General features: G+C 47.2%; 1 protein-coding gene across 4 annotated transcripts in view; it reads right to left on the reverse strand.

The window, feature by feature from the left end:
• Window positions 1-19,728, reverse strand: part of ADAM11 (ADAM metallopeptidase domain 11) — a 72,390-nt gene continuing 52,662 nt past the window's right edge. Inside the window, exons 21-28 of one of the 4 annotated variants that reach the window (XM_053362900.1) lie at window positions 18,361-18,460; window positions 18,085-18,204; window positions 17,613-17,781; window positions 16,924-17,038; window positions 15,585-15,675; window positions 12,658-12,675; window positions 2,756-3,276; window positions 1-692 (exon numbers count right to left, since the gene is read on the reverse strand). In XM_053362900.1, coding sequence (XP_053218875.1) covers window positions 3,261-3,276; window positions 12,658-12,675; window positions 15,585-15,675; window positions 16,924-17,038; window positions 17,613-17,781; window positions 18,085-18,204; window positions 18,361-18,460 — 629 coding nt within the window. In that variant the 3' untranslated portion in view covers window positions 1-692; window positions 2,756-3,260. Of the gene's footprint in view, window positions 696-2,755; window positions 3,277-12,318; window positions 12,676-15,584; window positions 15,676-16,923; window positions 17,039-17,612; window positions 17,782-18,084; window positions 18,205-18,360; window positions 18,461-19,728 lie in introns of those variants that run through there. The other 3 variants (XM_053362902.1, XM_053362901.1, XM_053362899.1) reach the window with 3 other exon arrangements.

Raw genomic sequence — 19,728 nt, forward strand, 5'->3', positions numbered from 1 at the left:
TTGAACAAAAAGAAAGACTTTACTTTTCAGTCTTAAGATATGGCAGTTGGATGCATTTTAGTGTTTTTTCCTCGTAGTATACATTAGGATTAACAGAATTCTGCAGGAATTCAAATCTTAAAATATTGGCCCTGCTTTTATTACCGGCCAGATTTTCTAAAGGTCAGGAGCAAGAGTAGATTGCACTCTTTCAAACTTAGCAAACATTGGCAGGTATGTGCGCAGCGTAGCGGGGTACACAAAAGGAGAAGGCCTTGCATCCAGCTGTTAGCATCTGCCTGAGCGGAAGTCCCAGAATTGTCCCATCGATGGGTTTGGAAGCCAACCCACTTGCCCAGCCTTCAACATTCAGCGTGTGCAGTGAACGTGTAATGTGTATCTACATGAATGCCCCGAAGCGGCATTTTAGTTAATCTTTGGGCACATCACGATATACAGACAAGGCTGCCCACCCTGAGGGAGGCAGAGCAGATCATAGATATATATACATATACACACAACTCATGTGCAAAGGAAATCACAGTCCGAGGTGCCCACGAGCCGGAAAGTGTGCTGGGAGATGGCAGGGTTCCAAGGTGAGCGCAGCACAGAGCGAGCTCCCTCCATGGTTGTGCTCTTCGTTTGCGATGCCACCTTTGCTCCTCGTCTTCCTCACTGCGCTGTCTTTGAAGTTTTAGGAGCCTTGATCCTTGCTACTGTGCGAAGGTTAAAAGAGGGTTCAAGTTGCCCATTGCACCAAATGCTACAGCTTGCTGACACTCACTCACTCACTCACACACACACACACACACACACACACACTCACTCATATTGAAGCACACATTCATAATCTCTCTCTCTCTCACACACACACACACACAGCCAGTCACCCACCAATAGCGCAACCCTCAAACCCTGAGCCCAGATGATTTCACAACAGAACAGTTAGAGATGCCCAAACAATGCTCAGGTCCCCAAAATCACACAGTCTGACAAAACATTCTTTGTGACCCGAAAACTTGCCTGCTCCTAAGATCGACCACCTCTGGTCCCGTAAGAAGAACACCTTACCTGTTTTTGGATTTTAGTGTGCCAACAGTCAGTCCTCTCAGTGGGGACAAAGGAAGCTACAAATCCCAGTATCATTCCTCTAGCTGTAACCTCATGAATGAGAAGGGAAGGAGTTTCCAACAAAGGTTAGGGGCAAGAAGGGATTTGACAGGATATAATTGGTCCTGTTATTGTTTCACTGCCCGGCATTCCTATTTCATAAAGCTGTGGTGCTCAAATAGGAAAGGAAGGAGGATAAGGAAGGAGTACAAGGAGACAGGGGTAAGTGTGGAGTGCATCAATTATGTCTGACAGGAACGCCTTGCCATTGTAAGCTTCCGGGCAGCAAGATGGCACATGGGGCCTTCATTCCGCAAGAATATTGGCTCCATATAGCCACACCCAAGCCCCCAGCTCCAAAGGCAGCTGACCATTCAGTTCCCTTATAGTACCATTCAGAAATCCTGCTTCTTCGGATGAGGAAAATGGCCGACTGGGTCAACCGTTGTACAAGCCAGGAGCAGAGGTGTCCCATTTGGTAGAAGGCCCAGTTGGGCTTCCCCGTATTTACTCTTACACAGACGCTTGTTGGTTTTAGCAATGTAGCCTTGAAAGCATTCAAGAGTCGGGATCTGGATCCTGCTGAATCTCATCCCTCTTATTCTCTTCCTCACCCCTACCTCTTCCTCACCCCTACTGAAATCTGAAAAGGCCCTACTGAGAGACACCAGCATGAGGGTGCTCTTGCATATGGCTAGGAGGTCAGATAGTTCCTGCCCAAGACTGGCCAAATTAGATGAGATGTTGAGAGACCCACATCTGGAGTTCCCACAGTTCTTTTTCATGGATCCTCAAATCAGATCAGGGAAGTATTGTTGGAAGACATTTAAAACTGCAGCGGGAGCAGCCCGTCCTCACGCAAGAGCCCACCTGCCATGGTACAACCCAGACACCATCGCAGCGAAGACCAGGCCTTATCCCCAACCCGTTGTAGGAGTTAGCAGGGATCTTTGCAGAGAACTGTAGGGGATTATTAGCCTCAATGAGTTACTATTCTCTTCTTAATAGGGCTGTAATTTTCAACTGGGAGGGTTCAGCATATCATTCCCTGTTTATAAAGAGAGAGGCATTTGAGTGCAAACACTCTACAGCTGCAGTAACTTCCTTTCTACTAGGGTTGGGGACCCTGTGCCCCCTCAGCTATTGCTGGACTTCAGCTCCCATGGGCGCCAGCGAGCATGGCCAATGATTGTGAACTGTAGTCCAACAACATCTGAAGGCCCCACAGTTTCCCCACCCTGCTTTAGCCCACTATTTCCCAACTGTCTGCTAGCTGAGGCCCACTTTCTTCAGTGTTGCCATTAGGTAAATTTAGGCTCCAAACTGAATGGGCGGCCCCCTTTTTATGGCAATGTGGTGAGCCAGTCCTGTTGAGTTTTGGAACCCCACCTGCTCCTTCTGCTGAGTGGAACAGAATTAAAAGTAGAGGCTTATTTCTCTCCAACATCACATGCGGGCGACGCCATCTTGGGGACAACCTGGCACCTCTGGTGGTGAGCTTGGGACAATAAAAAGATCAAAAAGGGATCTAGCCTCCTAGTCCACCCAGGAGCAGTTTTGTATTGCTGTGGGAAGCACCTCTCCAGGAACAAAAAAAGGGGGGGGCAGAGAATATCAGGACTACCGTGGCATTCATACATGTGAAAACGTGTGGAAGAAAACACACCCCAACTGTCCTCACACACCCCAAATGCTCGATTTCCGCTCCACTGGAAAGGGAGCAGTGCGTCTTCCAGGCACAGAACTAGCTGAGGAGAGGAGCGTTGCTGTGCCCCTGTGTTGCGTGGCTTTTTGGTGGATCCAACATGGTACATTCCTTGGTGGGATTAGCAAAGTGAGGCACACTTGTAGACCTGTGAAGTAGCATCCCTTTTCTGGCCCTTTGCCCCAGGAAAGGTCGCGAGAAGTCGTGACATGGTGCCCTCGGCAAGGGTCATCCGTGGGGAGCTGCTCCCACAGTGCGAGGCAGTGGAGTGCACGTTGCCCCTCTAAAGGAGGGCGCTTCTCCTGCCCATGTCCGTCCAGGAGGCAATGGAAGACTTGGTGGCTTGGGATGTTGGTTATCGGCTGACCAGGAAGAGGAAAGGAGGGCGTTTTTACCTTCCTCCCCACCCTATGGTGAGTATACAGACCCAGAGCAGCAGCACAAAGATCAGGGTTATGAGCTGGGGCTAAGCCCCTCCCGACCTGAAACACAAGAAGCAAGGGGGGGTAATTTTAGTGGCAATGTGGAGCAGTAAAGGAATGCAAGATTGAACTAATGGCTGTGATTCCTCAGCAAGGTTAAAAGAGCCAGATGTGTTCCCTCTCATTCATTGGTACATGATTGAAGCATCCCAAACTTATTTGGTCTACCGCCCCTTTTACAGAAAAAAATTACTCAGCGACTTGTGGAAATCTACCTTCTTTAATCGACGGGGTGATGCCAGTGTTACAGCTTGCCTTCCATTGGCCTTCCACTAGGCAGGCAAGCTGCGATCCATTTCCCCAGCATCATTCCTCTAGCTGTAACCTCATGAGAAGGGAAGGAGTTTCCAGCGAAGGTTAGGGGCAAGAAGGGATTTGACAGGATAGAATTGGTCCTGTTATTGTAGTTTCACTGCTCTCCACTTTCCCACAGCCTGGGTGAAGCTGAAAAGGGTTGACCCAAGCCCAGGAAAACCCCTCACCTCCAGCATGATTGCTGGATAATAATAATAATTTATTATTTATACCCTGCCCATCTGGCTGAGTTTCCTCAGCGCCTAACCTGGCAGTAAGCATCATTACGCAACAGATAAAGCATGTACAAATGGTTTTTCAAAAAGTTCCTCTTTCTTTATGCTTCCACCTCCCCCTTATTTTTATTCAACGTTCCCCAATTGCACCCGAGGGTGCATTGATTTGGAGAGATGCCTTTTTGTGGTGTGCTTGCTGAACACTGAAGTCTAGGTCCCACTGTTTCATACTTTGGGATGGGAAGGAGAGATGGGAAGGACAAGACTGTTGGCTTTGGTCTTCTTAAGCATAATACCACAACTTGTTACAGTGCAGATCTGCAGACACTGACACAGAGAATACTCTTGTGTAAGTTGGGTGCCTGCGAAAATGTCATTAATACGTAACGGAAAGCCAGCGGAGCCATTTTTCAGCTGAATGTACATTCTAACCTGTCAGGGAACTGCCATCGGAGCTAGAGGCGGAGGCAAGGCTCCAAAGCGATGCTGGAGAAGGGCCCAGCAGGGAGAGAGGCAGCTCATCGGCTGGGGAAGGAAATCAGCGTAACACCAGGGATAAAGGGGGGCAGATGGGGGAAATGGAGAGGGGGCTCCAGGACTCCTCGCCGGAGACCAGCGGGGAGAGCACGGGTCCTCTGCTGCCCACACCCACCCTGCGCAGAAGACTTCTGCGCAGGGAGAGTAGGCGGAGACTTGGCGTCAAAGAACTTCTTTGCTGGAAGAGGTTCAAGAAACGCCCACTGACGGATTCTGCTAGTGACTGAAACAGCCACGAAGTGAAGGGCTGTCCAGACAGAAAAGGTTTAACCAGGCAACCTAGCCAGGAGTGGCGGTAACTTACGCACGAGCAACCCCTATAACCATTACATAACCCGTGTACAATTCACATTTGCAGTACAGAAACAGAACTCCCAAAGTCATTTTGAAGGTCTGCCAATGCTCTGAAATGCCTTTGTGATAAATAGGAGGGGGGGTACTCACCCAGCCTATTTTTGACATTGGGTCACCAACGAGGGCTTCACCTAACCGCCATTTTCATGATTCACTGCTTCCCAACCCACAATGCTGGCGCCAAGATTTTGGGGACTTTAAGCAATGCTCTCTCGTTGGGCCCTTTAACTGGGATGTGCAAATTCTGGCAATTCTCACACATTTTAGATCAGTGTTTCCCAAACTTGGGTCTCCAGCTGTTTTCGGACTACAATTCCCATCATCCCTGACCACTGGTCTTGCTAGCTAGGGATGATGGGAGTTGTAGTCCAAAAACAGCTGGAGAAAGTGAAAATAGTAGAAGTGTCAGGGCAGTGGGCCCCTCTGCCGGTTTGGTGATACCAGCAAATATTAGATTTTGCCATGATAAGGGGGCAGGGGTTGGAAAAGGTGACAAAGGGATTGTCTTGGGTTTTTTTATTAATGCTGTTGCCATGAGACCATTTGCCATTTTACAAACTCAAGTTGTTGTTTTTCCAATGCAGGTGTTGTGGAAATAGGAAGAAATCAAGTTATCTTGTACCATGTAGTTTGTACCATGTACCCCGTATTTTTCGCTCTATAACACGCACCCGACCATAACACGCACATAGTTTTTAGAGGAGGAAAATCCGTAGGCATGCCACCCATAGGCATTTCCTCCATAACACGCACAGACATTTCCCCTTACTTTCTAGGAGGAAAAAAGTGAGTGTTATGGTGCAAAAAATACGGTAATTTGCTGCCACAACAGAAATTCTTTGCTTCTCCCATTATGGGCCCAAGGCAGAGAATGACATCCATTTCAGAATTACAACTGCAGTTAACACATTTCTAACAGAACAAGTCCATTGAACTTGGAGGGACTCAGGGATGAAAATTTGGTTCACTCTGCATTTTAATGCAAATATCCCTAATTCACAGGTCCAGAAACTATGCAAACAGAAGCAGAGCTACCAAATTTGAACATTTTGTGATGCAGTTCTCCAACTAAAAAGATTTGTATAAAAATGTGTCTATTAGGGGGCAAGTATGCGTCAAATCCATATATTTTAAAAATTGCAAGCAATTTTTCCTAATTTAGCATTACATTAGAAAAAATAACTTGCAAAAAATGTGTCTATTAGGAGAAATGCATGCAAAAGTTCTGACAATTTTTGAGGGAAGCTATTTTTATGGATATAAAAAATCACTAACTGAAACAAAAATGGGTTGGACTGATTTTTTAAGACTGGGGAAATGATAAACAGAAATTGAAATTGATTCATCTATACCTTAGTTCTGAATTAACATAGGATTTTATTGTTAAGCATCTACTCTTAAGCCGTTCCAGTCTAACAGGTGCAATTATCTATTTTCTAACTCTATAGAAGGGGTTATTGCTGCTAGCATGCATTAAACAGAATAAAAAATTCTCAAGGGAATGTTTAACGTCTAAAATTTGCAAAAAAAACCAACAACCCAACACCCTAATTATTATGTGTATGTTGTTGGATTTAGAAACACAGGATGCAAAACAGTGAATTCAAGGTCACCACCTCCAGATTCACAGAAATTACGTGAGTGACACTTTGCCTAACATTTATCTCCATGGCAGACAAAGATTCACCTGCTAATTTTATGTGGAGTGGACTCCTGTCAACTTGAAAATTAGTTTTAAGTTCATAACCATATTCTGCTTTTAAAGTACCCCTATAAAACTGAATTTGGTATACCGTTTTTTAAAAACGTAGTTAACCTTTCTTTCACATATTTTATTGATTCTGTGTCCGTCAGCCACAGCTATGCAACTCGCATAAAGCTCATTCCTTTGGGAATTAGACAGCATTCTCCTATTGTGCCCTGATTTTTGACATTTTCAAAATGTTAAATTTAGGAGAGAGATATTGTGCAGCAATTATAGCACAAAAGCGTGGAAACACACTTTGGGAGTGGTTGGGGAAATAATATATTGAAAACTCATTGCTACTGTAACCAAAGTGACAAATACAATCTGATTTGCAATCCCTACACACAACGTGTGGATTATTATATTTTAAAAGCCCTAGATGTCCCAAGTCCTGCATATCTTACAGAACAGTCTGCTTCCACATACTCCCCATTGCCGGCTCTGATCAGGAGAAATCGTGGATAAGGTGCTCACTTTTCTTTCCTGGCAGCTGTGGTGCAGTAATCTTAGATTCTGGGCTTAACGGTTATATGGATGTGTGTGTGTGCTCTTTAGATCAGGGGTCCTCAAACTTTTCCAGCAGGGAGCCGGTTCATTGTCGGCCCAGTATACCTGAAGGAGCGTCTCCACCCCCATCGTTCTGCCCGGACGCTGAGGTCCAGCGCCAGGGCTTCTGGCGGTTCCCTCATTGCGAGAAGCAAAGCTACAGGGAACCAGGCAGAGGGCCTTCTCGGTAGTGGCACCCGCCCTGTGGAACGCCCTCCCATCAGATGTCAAAGAGATAAACAACTACCTGACATTCAGAAGACATCTTAAGGCAGCCCTGTTCAGGGAAGTTTTTAATGTGTGATATCTTAGTGTATTTTTGGTCTTTGTGGAAGCCGCCCAGAGTGACTGGGGAAACCCAACCAGATGGGTGGGGTACAAATAACAAATTATTATTATTATTATATATTATATTGTCCCTCAGACCTTGTGGGGGCTGGACTATATTTTTTTGGAGGGGGGAAATGAACGAGGGATAATGAGCAGTGTGCGAAAGGGCTCCGGAAAGGGGCTGCTTTAACTGGTGGCTGCTCAAGAGGGGTACTCAGCCAACTGTGGCTCCTGTGTCTTGTGAGCGGCAGGGGCTGGTGGTGGTGGGACGATGAGTGGCGCGCGAAAGGGCTCTGGAGAGGGGCTGCTTAAAATGGCAGCCACTTGAGCGCCGCTGCTGCTGGCACCAACAAAGCCCAGCCCCCTTCCTCCTCTAGGCAGGGCGGGGAGAAGCCAGGAGGAGGGAGGCACCATGTGAGGGAGAGGGAGGGAAAGAACGTGCGCACTGGTGATCCATGCGCTGGCGATCCACGCAGCGATTCCCAGACCGTTCGCAGGCTGGATTTAGAAGGCAATTGGGCCTGATCTGGCCCACGGACCTTAGTTTGCCAACCCATGCTTTAGATGGTAGTGTGCTTCACTTCACTGTATTTTGGGGGCCTTTTGCAGAGTTAGCCCTTGGACCTCTACCCTAAAGTCCTGTTCCAAATGCACCACTGTCTAGCAGGGCTCCTGTGCATTTAATGGTGGGCATGACAGGCAGATGTTCGTTCAGCAGGTGCAGTTTCACCCTTCTGTGCTGAAGGCTGCACCTATTGAATTTCTGCCTGTCAATGAAGCCCTGCAAATAATAAAGGCAGCACCCTACTCAGGGCAGATGGCAGCTATCTATTCAATATCCATATAATAATAAAACTTATTTACAATGTGATATGACTACAAATTAAGGGACACAGGTGGCGCTGTGGGTTAAACCACTGAGCCTAGGACTTGCCGATCAGAAGGTCAGCGGTTCGAATCCCTGCGATGGGGTGAGCTCCTGTCGCTCGATCCCTGCTCCTGCCAACCTAGCAGTTTGAAAGCACGTCAAAGTGCAAGTAGATAAGTAGGTACCGCTCCAGCGGGAAGGTAAACGGCATTTCTGTGTGCTGCTCTGGTTCACCACGACCCGGAAGCTGTACGCCGGCTCCCTCGGCCAGTAAAGCGAGATGAGTGCCGCAACCCCAGAGTCGGTCACGACTGGACCTAATGGTCCTTTACCTTTATGACTACAAATTATCCCACAGTAAAAGATGTGCATGCTCAAAGTTTCCTGAAAGTCCTCCCTAAGAATCCAACATGTGCCTTTGGGTATGTGCTATATTCGTGTATATTGGCTTTGGCTCCATGATGCAAAAAAGGTGGGATAGAAATGTAAGAAAATAAATATATATAGGCTGTGGAAGAGGGAACAAGCTTGTTTTCTCCTGCTCTTGAGGGTAGGACTCAAACCAATGGCTTCAAGTCACGAGAAAGAAGATTCGGACTAGACTTCAGGAAGAACTTTGACGGCAAGAGCTGTTTCACAGTGGTACGGTCTCCCTCGGGAGGTTATGGACTCTCCTTCCTGGGAGGTTTTTAAGTAGTGTTTGGAGGGCCACCTGTCATGAATGCTTTAGCTGAGATTTTTACATTGCAGGGGGTTGGACTAGATAACTGCTGGGGACATAGAATCATATAATTCTTCCAACTCTATGGTTCTATGAAAGGAATGAACTTTGCATGTGGCCATAGGTGCGTTCCTCTTTTTACTACTTGACATGTTCCATGATTGGGTGCTAGCAGTTGAAACAAGAGCCACATTGTCACAACATATAACATGGTGGGTTTTTTTGTTTGTTTTTTTACTATGCTGAAAAGGGACACAGGTGGCACTGTGGGTTAAACCACAGAGCCTAGGACTTGCCGATCAGAAGGTCGGTGGTTCGAATCCCCGTGACGGGGTGAGCTCCCATTGCTCGGTCCCTGCTCCTGCCAACCTAGCAGTTCAAAAGCACGTCAAAGTACAAGTAGATAAATAGGTACCACTCCAGTGGGAAGGTAAATGGCGTTTCTGTGCGCTGTTCTGGTTCGCCAGAAGCGGCTTAATCATGCTGGCCACATGACCCGGAAGCTGTACGCCGGCTCCCTTGGCCAGTAAAGCAAGATGAGCGCTGCAACCCCAGTCGGCCACGACTGGACCTAATGGTCAGGGGTCCCTTTACCTTACTATTATGAATGAAAAAGCACTTAATCACATCATTACCTTGTTCAACCTAATATATGTGTGAATCTGTTCTAGCTCAGTCTCCACCCACAGAGGACAGTCTCCACCCCTAGTTCCCAAACTCCTGGCTCTTTTAAACTTCCAAAGAACAGTGAAGCCATGAAATGAGAGGAATGCCAAGGGAGATTGCCAGGTCACATTCACAAAAATAATACGCAATGGATGGACAGCAGCAGATAAGCATGGATGTGTCTCTCATAGCACACAGCAGGGGCAGATCTCTTCTCCCTATTAGGGTGGTACCAGGTTCCAAGTGATATTCATGGTTTTCGGAAAGGGAAATCACTGAGTGGCCAGATGTGAGAGCTTGTTTCTATGTGAATGTTAATGGGAGAGGTAATCATACTGATTTAAAAGAAGACCTTCTTTGGCTATCACCGGCTTTTTGTGATATGTTCAATGGTCCAAATTTGCCACCTACCATGGTAGGGAATGTTAATGAGCACTTAGCCATCAGTCCTTGTAATACCTGAATACTGCAACTTAGGGTCCAGTTCTGCATACTGCTCCATACCCCTTTGAGTGCATATGGAAAATTAGTATGTCAGGGTTAACTGTTCAAGCCAAGCCTTTCCTCTAACAACTTGTTTTTGTTTTTTTTACGTGCGGGGAAATTTCCTTTTTTTTTTGTATGGAGGGCATTGAACCACATTAGTCCCCTTTTGCAATTCAATATGATCAAGTTACGTTACTTTCTGTGTGCAAGAACTAGGCCTTTGTTGTTGCTTATGTCTAGGTCTATGGTAAGTTATAGCATACTACAGTGGTACCTCGGGTTAAGTACTTAATCCGTTCCAGAGGTCAGTTCTTAACCTGAAACTGTTCTTAACCTGAAGCACCACTTTAGCTAATGGGGCCTCCTGCTGCCACCGCACCGCCGGAGCACGGTTTCTGTTCTTATCCTGAAGCAAAGTTCTTAACCTGAAGCACTATTTCTGGGTTAGCGGAGTCTGTAACTTGAAGCGTATGTAACCCAAGATACCACTGTACAACTTTACAAACGAATCGGCTGAAAGACCTCCTGGCTGGACCAGGTGGTGTATTTTGTTGTGATGAAGTTTTTTAAACTGTGTGGCTCCTGACGAGACCCATATTTATATAAGGTTTACATTCTATACACGGCAGGCAGAGAAGTCCAAGCCATACACAGAATCTTTAGGCTAACTCACAGCTAATGTCCATACAGCTGCACACAAGTAAACCCAGCACCCGTGAGTTAAGATGCTCCTTTTTCAAAAAATGGCAGCAAAGAATTGCTTGAGTGGGTCCTCTCTACTTTGGCTGTACTCAACATAGCCTGCATTCAAACTATAACTTTAAAACACACTAGAAGCACACCCCCCCCCTTTAAGAATTCTGGGTTCTATAATTTAGCCCTCACAGAGTTACAATTTCTAGCAACCCTTAACAGACTAGTGCCCAGATTTCTTTCAGGGGAAGAATACGCTTGAAAGGTATAGCATATGCAAATTTGGTTGTATGGTTTTATCATTCCCCCAACCTCATCCCTATAAAAGCAGCCACTTGAGAACAGGAGTTTTGAGGGTTGCCTTAATGGAGCTTCTTAACTGGCTGTTTTCCCATTCAAAATGGCCCTCCCCTGGCTGTTTCTGCCACACAGAAGGAAAGGATAACCATATACCGTATTTTTTGCTCTATAAGACTCACTTCCCGCCCTAAAAAGTAAGGGGAAATGTGTGTGCGTCTTATGGAGCCAATGCAGGCAGCGCAGCTATCCCAGAAGCCAGAACAGCAAGAGGGATTGCTGCTTTCACTGCGCAGTGATCCCTCTTGCTGTTCTGGCTTCTGAGATTCAGAGTATTTTTTTTCTTGTTTTCCTCCTCCAAAAACTAGGTGCGCCTTGTAGTCTGGTGCATCTTATAGAGCGAAAAATATGGTATATTTCCCTTACAAGTGGAATCATACCAGAGGCACAGGAAGCAATGTTGAGCAGGAAAGCACCTGAGCAGTTTCCTTCCCACAATGTTGCAGCCTCCAGGGCTACTCTGGGTGAGAAACAACCATTGAAATACTACTAATGGAGCATTACATGTTATGGGAGCTTCAGTTCAAACCGAAGGCTTCATGTAATGAGGGAGGGGGACACGCAAAAGGCCCTGGTCCCCATATCCCATAGTTAACTATATACTCGGGGCAGGTGTGTATGCACAAACACAGGTATCTATATGGGTAGTAAAACGTGTGACGTTCATTGCTACAGCATTGGGCCTCGGAGCCCCTGGGTTTAAGTCTCTGCTACTCACAGTCTGCTTTAGTCAAGTTGCACTCTCTTGGCCTCAGTTTCTCCATGAATAATGGTTTATCTTGTAGGTTTCTTGGGCGGGTTTAATACATCTCAGGGCTGCAAATGCTCATTATAATATGCGAGGGCCTGTAAGTGTGCTAAAATATGGCGCATATCCTTTCATTTAACAGAATGGGGGGGAGCACAGAAAATACAGCGATTGGTTTACATGTAATGGTGAGGTGGAGAGGTCAACACAGGGTTTCCTGAAAGCAGAGCCCTTTTTTTCCACAGTTCATGATAAATACCTGCTTTCACCATGAGGGTCCACTCAAAATGAGAGCTCCTCACAGTGAAACCAAGGGGGGTAAAATCATCTCATGGGGACTTTACCACATCAGATAAGAAAAGGTAACATGTCAAAACGTGGACCTTAGAGACCAAGGGCCAAGGTTAACATCAAGCACCTCAACATTATCATCCAATATTTGAGAGAAGGGCCTGTTGTTGTGTTAGATGGCTGAAGCCTTACAATCTGGGGAGAAGAAGCCCAGATGCCTTTTGCTTATCGCCCAAAGGCCCTCCTCCCGCAAGCCAACTAAGGAATGGAGAGCAAAGCGTTGCTGATGGCGGCACTGATGGATGTGTGGAGAGAAGCGATGGTGCAGATGAGATCTTCTTGGTCGAGAGGGGCCTCCGCAAGAGAGCTGGTTCAGCCACCCACATGATCATTGCAAGCAGGGAGTGCGGGATGAAGGCGATGCGGAGGATGGGATGGAGGGGATGAGCGATGGAGGGGGTGGCGGCAAGGGGTGGTGCTTAGATGCCCTGCTGAGCCGGATCATACCTTCCTCTGCGAATGTTCCTTTGCAAGCCGAGGAGAGAGAAGGAAAGAGAGAGAGGGGGACGGGGGTTAGCAGGTCACTTCAGCTGGGTACACCGTGGCCTAACTGCCTCAAGTCTTCGTGCCGCATGCCATGGTCGGTAATGCAAAACCCAGCCACGCATGCAACATCTTCCTTACCATCCAGGACAGCTTTTGTGCAGAGATCTACCACCACTATTCTTCTTAGCTGACATAGCTCCTGTCGGAACTTTAAAAGGGCCTTGGGAAGGCCAAGAAAGGAGGAACAGATTCTCCGGGATCTCCCCTGCGGCACACAAGTCAGTCGCACAAGGGCCTCAAGTACAAAGTCCATGTTTGTGCTGAATTTCTAATATTGGGTATGAGCTTCTTAAAGCATGTTTCTAGCCCTCAGCAGCAAGTTAAAGGAGCATCTTAAAAACAGGTAGCAATTGGAGAACAGAAGAAATGTGGTCAAAGCTGCCACTATATTAAGGAGAGGGGATTTCCCACACAGCAAAGGTTTTATGGTTTCCTTCAGCCTCTGGGCCCTCTGCTGAGGCACACCTTTTTCTTTTTCTTACCACCTTCACCCCATAGTTCTAGTAAGGAAAGAATCCGAATATGACCACCAACCCTTTCCTCAAAGCACATTTTGGTCATCTCATGGCATATTCTCCTTTAAAAAAAGAAAAGCTCCCAAAAAGAACAATTCAAAATGCTTGAGAAGTATATAACCGAGGAATGTGTTAGAGAGAGACTTGAAGATGCTCGTAATTCCAGAGAAGAAATTGCAGACCTGGAAAGAAGGTGGTCAGCTATTTTAGCTAGAAACCAGAGGGCCAAGAGGGCGTTCCACCCCTCCCCTTTCTCTCCCTCATCCCAGCGTCCAGAACAGCAGTTTGGCTGGGTCTGTTGTGCCTTGCTTTCCAATGCAGTAGTGTAGACAGGCAGGCGCATACAACATACAAATACCAGCAATTATTTTTGTGGGTGGGGGAGATTTGGGGTGGGGGTTTGAGTGGGTTACAGTTCACTTTGTAGGAGCCAACTCTGAGGTCCCTGCAGCTCGTGCCTTCGGAATTTGCTTAGTAGAGGATGGCACCTGCCACAAGTTTCCGGACTCTATTGTCCCCCACCCCACCTCCATGCCAAAAACCCCTCCCTCCAGCCACCATCTCCTTAAAGCCAGTATTTTGAGTCATGCGACTGTTATTTCAGACACTCCTCTTTCACTCATGCAAGTGTCAGTCCATGCAGAACATCAAACAGGGAGCCTGGTGTGGATCAGAGAGGAAGAGTGTGACTCCCCAAGACATTCTTTGTTTACCCCAACACCACTACCAGCCCCCTACGTCAGCCCGCCTCCTGAATGCTGCCATTAACCCCCAGTCCCCAATGCTGAATAACTGCTTCCCCCCAAACAGCCCCACCCTCCCAAAGCAGACAGTGATCTGTAGCTAATCCCATGTCTAGATGATCTAACGCCAAGTGACGCTTCTACCCAAAGCAAAACCACAGGGTGCTGGACCCATAAATTTCCCCCACAGTAATATGCTACAGGTCAACTTGGTGAAAAAGCCCAGTTTGTTAGGTGAGAGGGCAATGGACAGAGGTTAAAGAGGATGAAAGGCCCCAATTCAAAGGAATGCAGGTGGCAGTTAAAGGTGTGCAGGTACATACACTCCTAAGACAGATTTTTAAGAATTGGGGTGGGAGATGACAGCACTTACAGCCCTCCCAAACTCCTACAAGCCACATGTTCATGCGGCGGCAGGACACAGATCCTGCTCCAGCTGCTGCAAGTACAGGCAAACTGCCTGAAATGGTTCAGGAGGGAAAGCTAATGGCATATCAAAAGCTGCAACTGTACCAGTGTACCCCAGCCGGGTCACCGATTCCATTTGAAAGTTCCCTAAGACCAATTCATATTCTGCCTTTACAGGTGGCAAAGGAACACCGGAAAGGAATTTTAACACATCATACATGGTGAACGTTTTGTTCTGGTGTGCCCCCATGCACCAGGAGCTGGGCTTCACCACATCAGTCCGCCCCCATCCCCACCACTCCCAGTGTGGCTCTCTACACAAGAGGGTGCCTTCCGTTCTCCATAACATGCGCCGTGCAAAATGCATTGGGGGTTAAAGAGTAAGCCTGACAAAGTGGGCTCAGGAGCAGACCTGAAACACTCTCTAAAGTTGTGGCCACATCTGGGTTGGAGGTGGAGTCAAAAAGGCCTCCATCAATTGATATTCTCCGAGGCTTGGTGCCTCTCTCTGCTTTCCCTTAGCCTGCAGCCCAGGCTTGTCACATTTCCCTGCTGCAGCCAACCCCTATCTGTCTGAGGGTGGATACAGACTACCAGTCGGCGCCCCATTTTGCATGGCAATAAGCCCCATGTGCAAACCTTCCTTTGCCACCCTTCCCCTTGCACCGACGGCTACTTCCTGGGATGGCTGAGGAGTCTCCTGAAGGGCAGGGGAGGAATCTTAACCAGGCTCTCAAATCAACCCCCAGCTCCTCCTTTTCTGACTGAAGGTTCTGCAGAGAAGGAACTGGCCACAGGGTGTCGATCCATCAGGTAAGACCGATCCCTGTCTCCAGTCCAGGCAGGTGTCCGGACCACCCCCAGGAACGCCCCCCCATGGCTTCCCTACTCTACCAAGCGAAGGAGTTAGCAAGTGGCCTTTCCACAACAACGCCACCGGAAAACCGTGGTCGTATGAATCCACCCTGAGAAAAACGGCAAAAGCTGGACTTGGTAGGGGGGTGGGACATGCCCCCTTCCCCAGAGCTGAGTGCAGGCACCAAAGGAGCTCACTGCAAAGGGCACCTGGAGCAGAACATGCGAGAGAGCTCCCCCGCCAGGCAAAACAGTGCAGGGGAGCACTATTTGAACGGCACAGCATGCGCAAGTCGACGCTGCTTACTTAAATCCCCATCCGGTGCCGCCCAAGACGATAGCCGCCACCAGGATTGCTCCAGCGATGGAGCCAATGATGATGTTGGTTCCGCTGGGACCTGCAGAGGAAGAGGGGACAAAAATATATATATACGCATTGTGAGGTTACAACCATAGGTGAATGGCAGAACATTTGCCTTGCGTATAGAAGGTCCTCATTTAAATCACCAGCATCTCCAAGTAGAGCTGGGAGAGTCCTCAGTCTGAAATCCAGGAGATATGCTGCCAATCCGTGTAGACAATACTGAGTTAGATGGACTAATGTTCCGATTCAGTATAAGGCAGCTTCCTCCCCATGTTCCTATGAAAAGGGGAGGTCCAACAATATGGGTACTTGACTGACAGAGCCCGAATTAGGTAGGGCCTGAATTAGAAAGAAGGGGCAGCCAGTCTGACCTGATAAGAGAGAAATAATTAAATGCAGGCTTAAAGAAAACGGTGGGTGTAAGAACGCTTGGCTTTAATCTGAGCATTTAGATTGACAAGCAAAATAAGAGGTGGCTTTCAAAGAACTGAAGCTGCATGATTCTGGGACAGTCTTCCAAAAACAGCTGTGGGAGAAAAGAACCAGAGTGATGACCTCCTTCTACGGGTCAACAATAGAAAGTGTCCTTTCATACTGCATCACGGTGTGGTATGCTAGTTTGACATCATCTGATAGGAAGTGCCTACAGAGGGTGGTGAATACAGCACAAGGTATTATGGGCTGTCCCGTGAATCCACTGGATGACATCGCGGAAGAACGTTGCCTCAGGAGAGTGAGGAAAATTCTCAGGGATGATTCACACTCTGGCCGGCACTTTCTTGATCTCCTGCCCTCAGGCAGAAGATATAGCATGATTAGTCGCACCAACAGGGTAAAGAACAGCTTCTATCCATGGGCTGTTAGGCTGCTGAATGAAAAGATAACAGGGCAACTGACTTTTGGGTTTGGTGGGTGTGCGTCAGTAAACGAGGGGAATTAAGACTAAGAGAGCTGAGTGGGGGGTGCTCGTGTAATCTCACTGTATACAAGTTGGACAAGTGACAATAAAGTATTTCAATTTCAATACGTACTCAGGTTTCTCCCAAAGGTTTGATGTTTTTGTATTCCTCCCTTAATTTAGAATGTGATAAATAAAACAAGGCATGTGGAAGCCAACAGCAGATTCGAGAAAGGGCTTTGGGATCTTCAGAGGGAACACAGAGGAGGGTCTCTGCTATGACCTCATGTTGGTCTAAGGACCACCACATTTGCAATTTTGATTTGCAAGTGCATGAGATAAGTTTCTGGTCACCTTTAAGAGAATCTCGACCTGCAAACTTACCCTTGTACTTTTCTGTCTCCCCTGTGGGCTTTGGATCTGGGATGGGGTCATAGACACTGCAGTCCTTTCCTGTCCAGTCAGGATAGCAGATACATTGGCCCTCATTGCTGCAGACCTATAACCAACAAAGAAGCTGCATGCTTTGGTCCTTGAAGATGTTCTTCTGATGTTTGGTTAGTATCCTAAAAATGCCCGCTTGGGCTGCTTTCGGAAGAGGCAAGTTGCTTTCCCCTATGGTGGCGTGGACACAGTTACAAGATGAAAGGGGAAAAACAAATTTAAATCCCCCAACCACATTAAAAAAGAAGCCAAAGCATTGTTTTCTAGCCTTTTCCCCCATGGTGGGGAGAGACCATTTCTGAATGAGATTATTCTCAAATAAATTAAATGCATCCATCACTTTTGATTTTGCCATCACGTAATACACCATATTATGCTCATAGAACATAATTATTAAACGTATGGACTGGGTCATGATGACATCCATTTTGATCCATACTTTCCAACTTCAGAAAAGACCAAAGGAGGCTCCCTCTCAACCCTCCAGTTTCAAAATCATTGTCCCCAAGACTTGACCCCTGGAGGAAATAAAGCCAAAGAAACTGGAGCAGATGGCTCAATAGTTGCCTCTGCGCAGACCGTACTGCTAAGCATATGCTAAGAGCAAGGCACTTGTTCGCAAGTTGTACCCCGTGGTCAAAGCAGATCTGGCCACCCCAGCTGCCTGGACAGGTGCTGAAGTTAAAGGCGGATACAGGAAGGCATTTGTGGTCAAGACACAGCATGCTGGGTCCACAGGGCGTCCCGTCTTCCACGTAGCTCACATCCGTGCCATCCACAAGCTGCACGTGGCCGCCCCTAGGAGAGGAAAAGAATAGTTCCACTGTGTGGGTGGAATACTTCATTGCTCCCACACATGAAAGAGATAAGGCTCTATAATTACAATGCTGGTGGAGATAATGGGGGAGGAAGAGGAGCCTACCAGCAACTTCTTTTCACAATTCCTGTTGCTGCATCTCATGATGTACTGTGAGGGACTACAGGAAAGGTGTGGCAGTGTGCCTGCAGGACTCGGCCAGGCAGACATTGCTAATTTGCTGAGAAAAGAACACCCAGCCTCCCCCCACTGCGGATGGATCTAGATTGTGAGGCTCCACTAACCTGCAGTCAACATAACGCTTCTGGTGATAGAAAGTCATGGTGGTGATTTCACCAAGAAGTTCGCCCATACGCGGAGAACCTGTCACGTTGGCGCAGAGAAGGTATCCACACAACACGTCTCTGAGTGCAGGGGGAGGAGAAAGAACCAGATAAGCTACGAAAAGAAGGGGTTTTGCACCAGCTTGGCGGCTGCGGTAGCGTGGTGGTCTGGTGCAGTGCATTGTAGGAAGGGGACACAGTGCATTCTGGGAACGGGCGAAATCTGAGATTACTCACTGCTTGATGCAGGGCACCCAGCGGTTCCCCTCGCGCCCGCAGTTCCCTCGCTCAGTGCCTTCAACATTCAGCTTCTCATAGCAAAACCTTTCAGCTGAAGCTTGAGTCCCAGGGAGGAAAAGAAGAGGGATATATGGCACACCAGAGAATGTAACACACATAGACTCCATACTTCCTTGACCCAGCATTACATTCTCTACAGAGCTATTTTTCTGAACAGCTGTTCATCAGGACTTCTAGCGAAAGCCAAAAACCCTGGGGGGTTTTGCTCCAAAAAGATTTTGCAAGGAAGGGTGTAATTCTACCATTGGTCTGAAGGTGGCGCTGGTGCCTTCAGATGTCCGGCAGTTTGCAGTACAGTGTACTCATTTATTACTGTGACACCGGGAAGATCTGCATGGACCCAGCCCTTGGAACACAACTTTTTACCAGACTCAAAGCTGGTGAGGCCTTGGGGTTTATATTACTCGTCCAAAAATGTTGCTAGTATCCTAAGATCCCAATATAACAACAGCAGGACAAATGCAAAGCAGGTTGGGGATCTGGGGTTTTAGTTTTACATTCAGAGAGGCAAACCTTCATAACTGAATAGTCTACAGTTTAACCAGATTATGACAGTATATTTTGCTGCCACTATTGCGGCGACTGAGGTCGAGATGCTGCTTTCTTCGCTCTGCCCTTCTCCACTTTCACAATTTGGAAAAGCAGGGTTTGGACTGCATGGAATCCCAGGGAATCCTCACTATTCGCCTTATTTGTGGATGACAAGTTCCTCTTTCTAGTTACAGGTAGGTAGCCGTGTTGGTCTGCCGTAGTCGAAACCAAATAAAAAAATTCCTTCCAGTAGCACCTTAGAGACCAACCAAGTTTGTTATTGGTATGAGCTTTCGTGTGGTATCTGAAGAAGTGTGCATGCACATGAAAGCTCATACCAATAACAAACTTAGTTGGTCTCTAAGGTGCTACTGGAGGGAATTTTTTTATTTTGTTTCAACGTTCCTCTTTGGTACAAACCCAGAATGATCTATCCCTACCTTGAAAGTTCTCATCAATGATTTTAGACACCTCTTAGGATATAGCACTTACTGGTCTATATCAGCAGCTCGAGTCATTCATGGGCATTTGTTCCTCAGGCACCTCTGCATGTGGTGAACTGTGATCTGGATTGCAAGTGTTAACCTAAGTGAGGCTACTGGTGGATAGGTCTGCGATCAGACAAGGAGCTGGTATACCAAGCTTGCAAGTCCATTGGAGGCCTTCTAAGGACATCTTGGTACAAAGCTTTTTTTGCAAGTCAGTTTCAGAGAGCATCCAACTTAAGCAACCCAGACTGTTAACTACAAATTAAGCCCCTCTTACATCGTGCCA

The sequence above is a fragment of the Podarcis raffonei genome, chromosome 13 (assembly GCF_027172205.1).
Source record: "Podarcis raffonei isolate rPodRaf1 chromosome 13, rPodRaf1.pri, whole genome shotgun sequence".
NCBI lineage: Eukaryota > Metazoa > Chordata > Lepidosauria > Squamata > Lacertidae > Podarcis > Podarcis raffonei.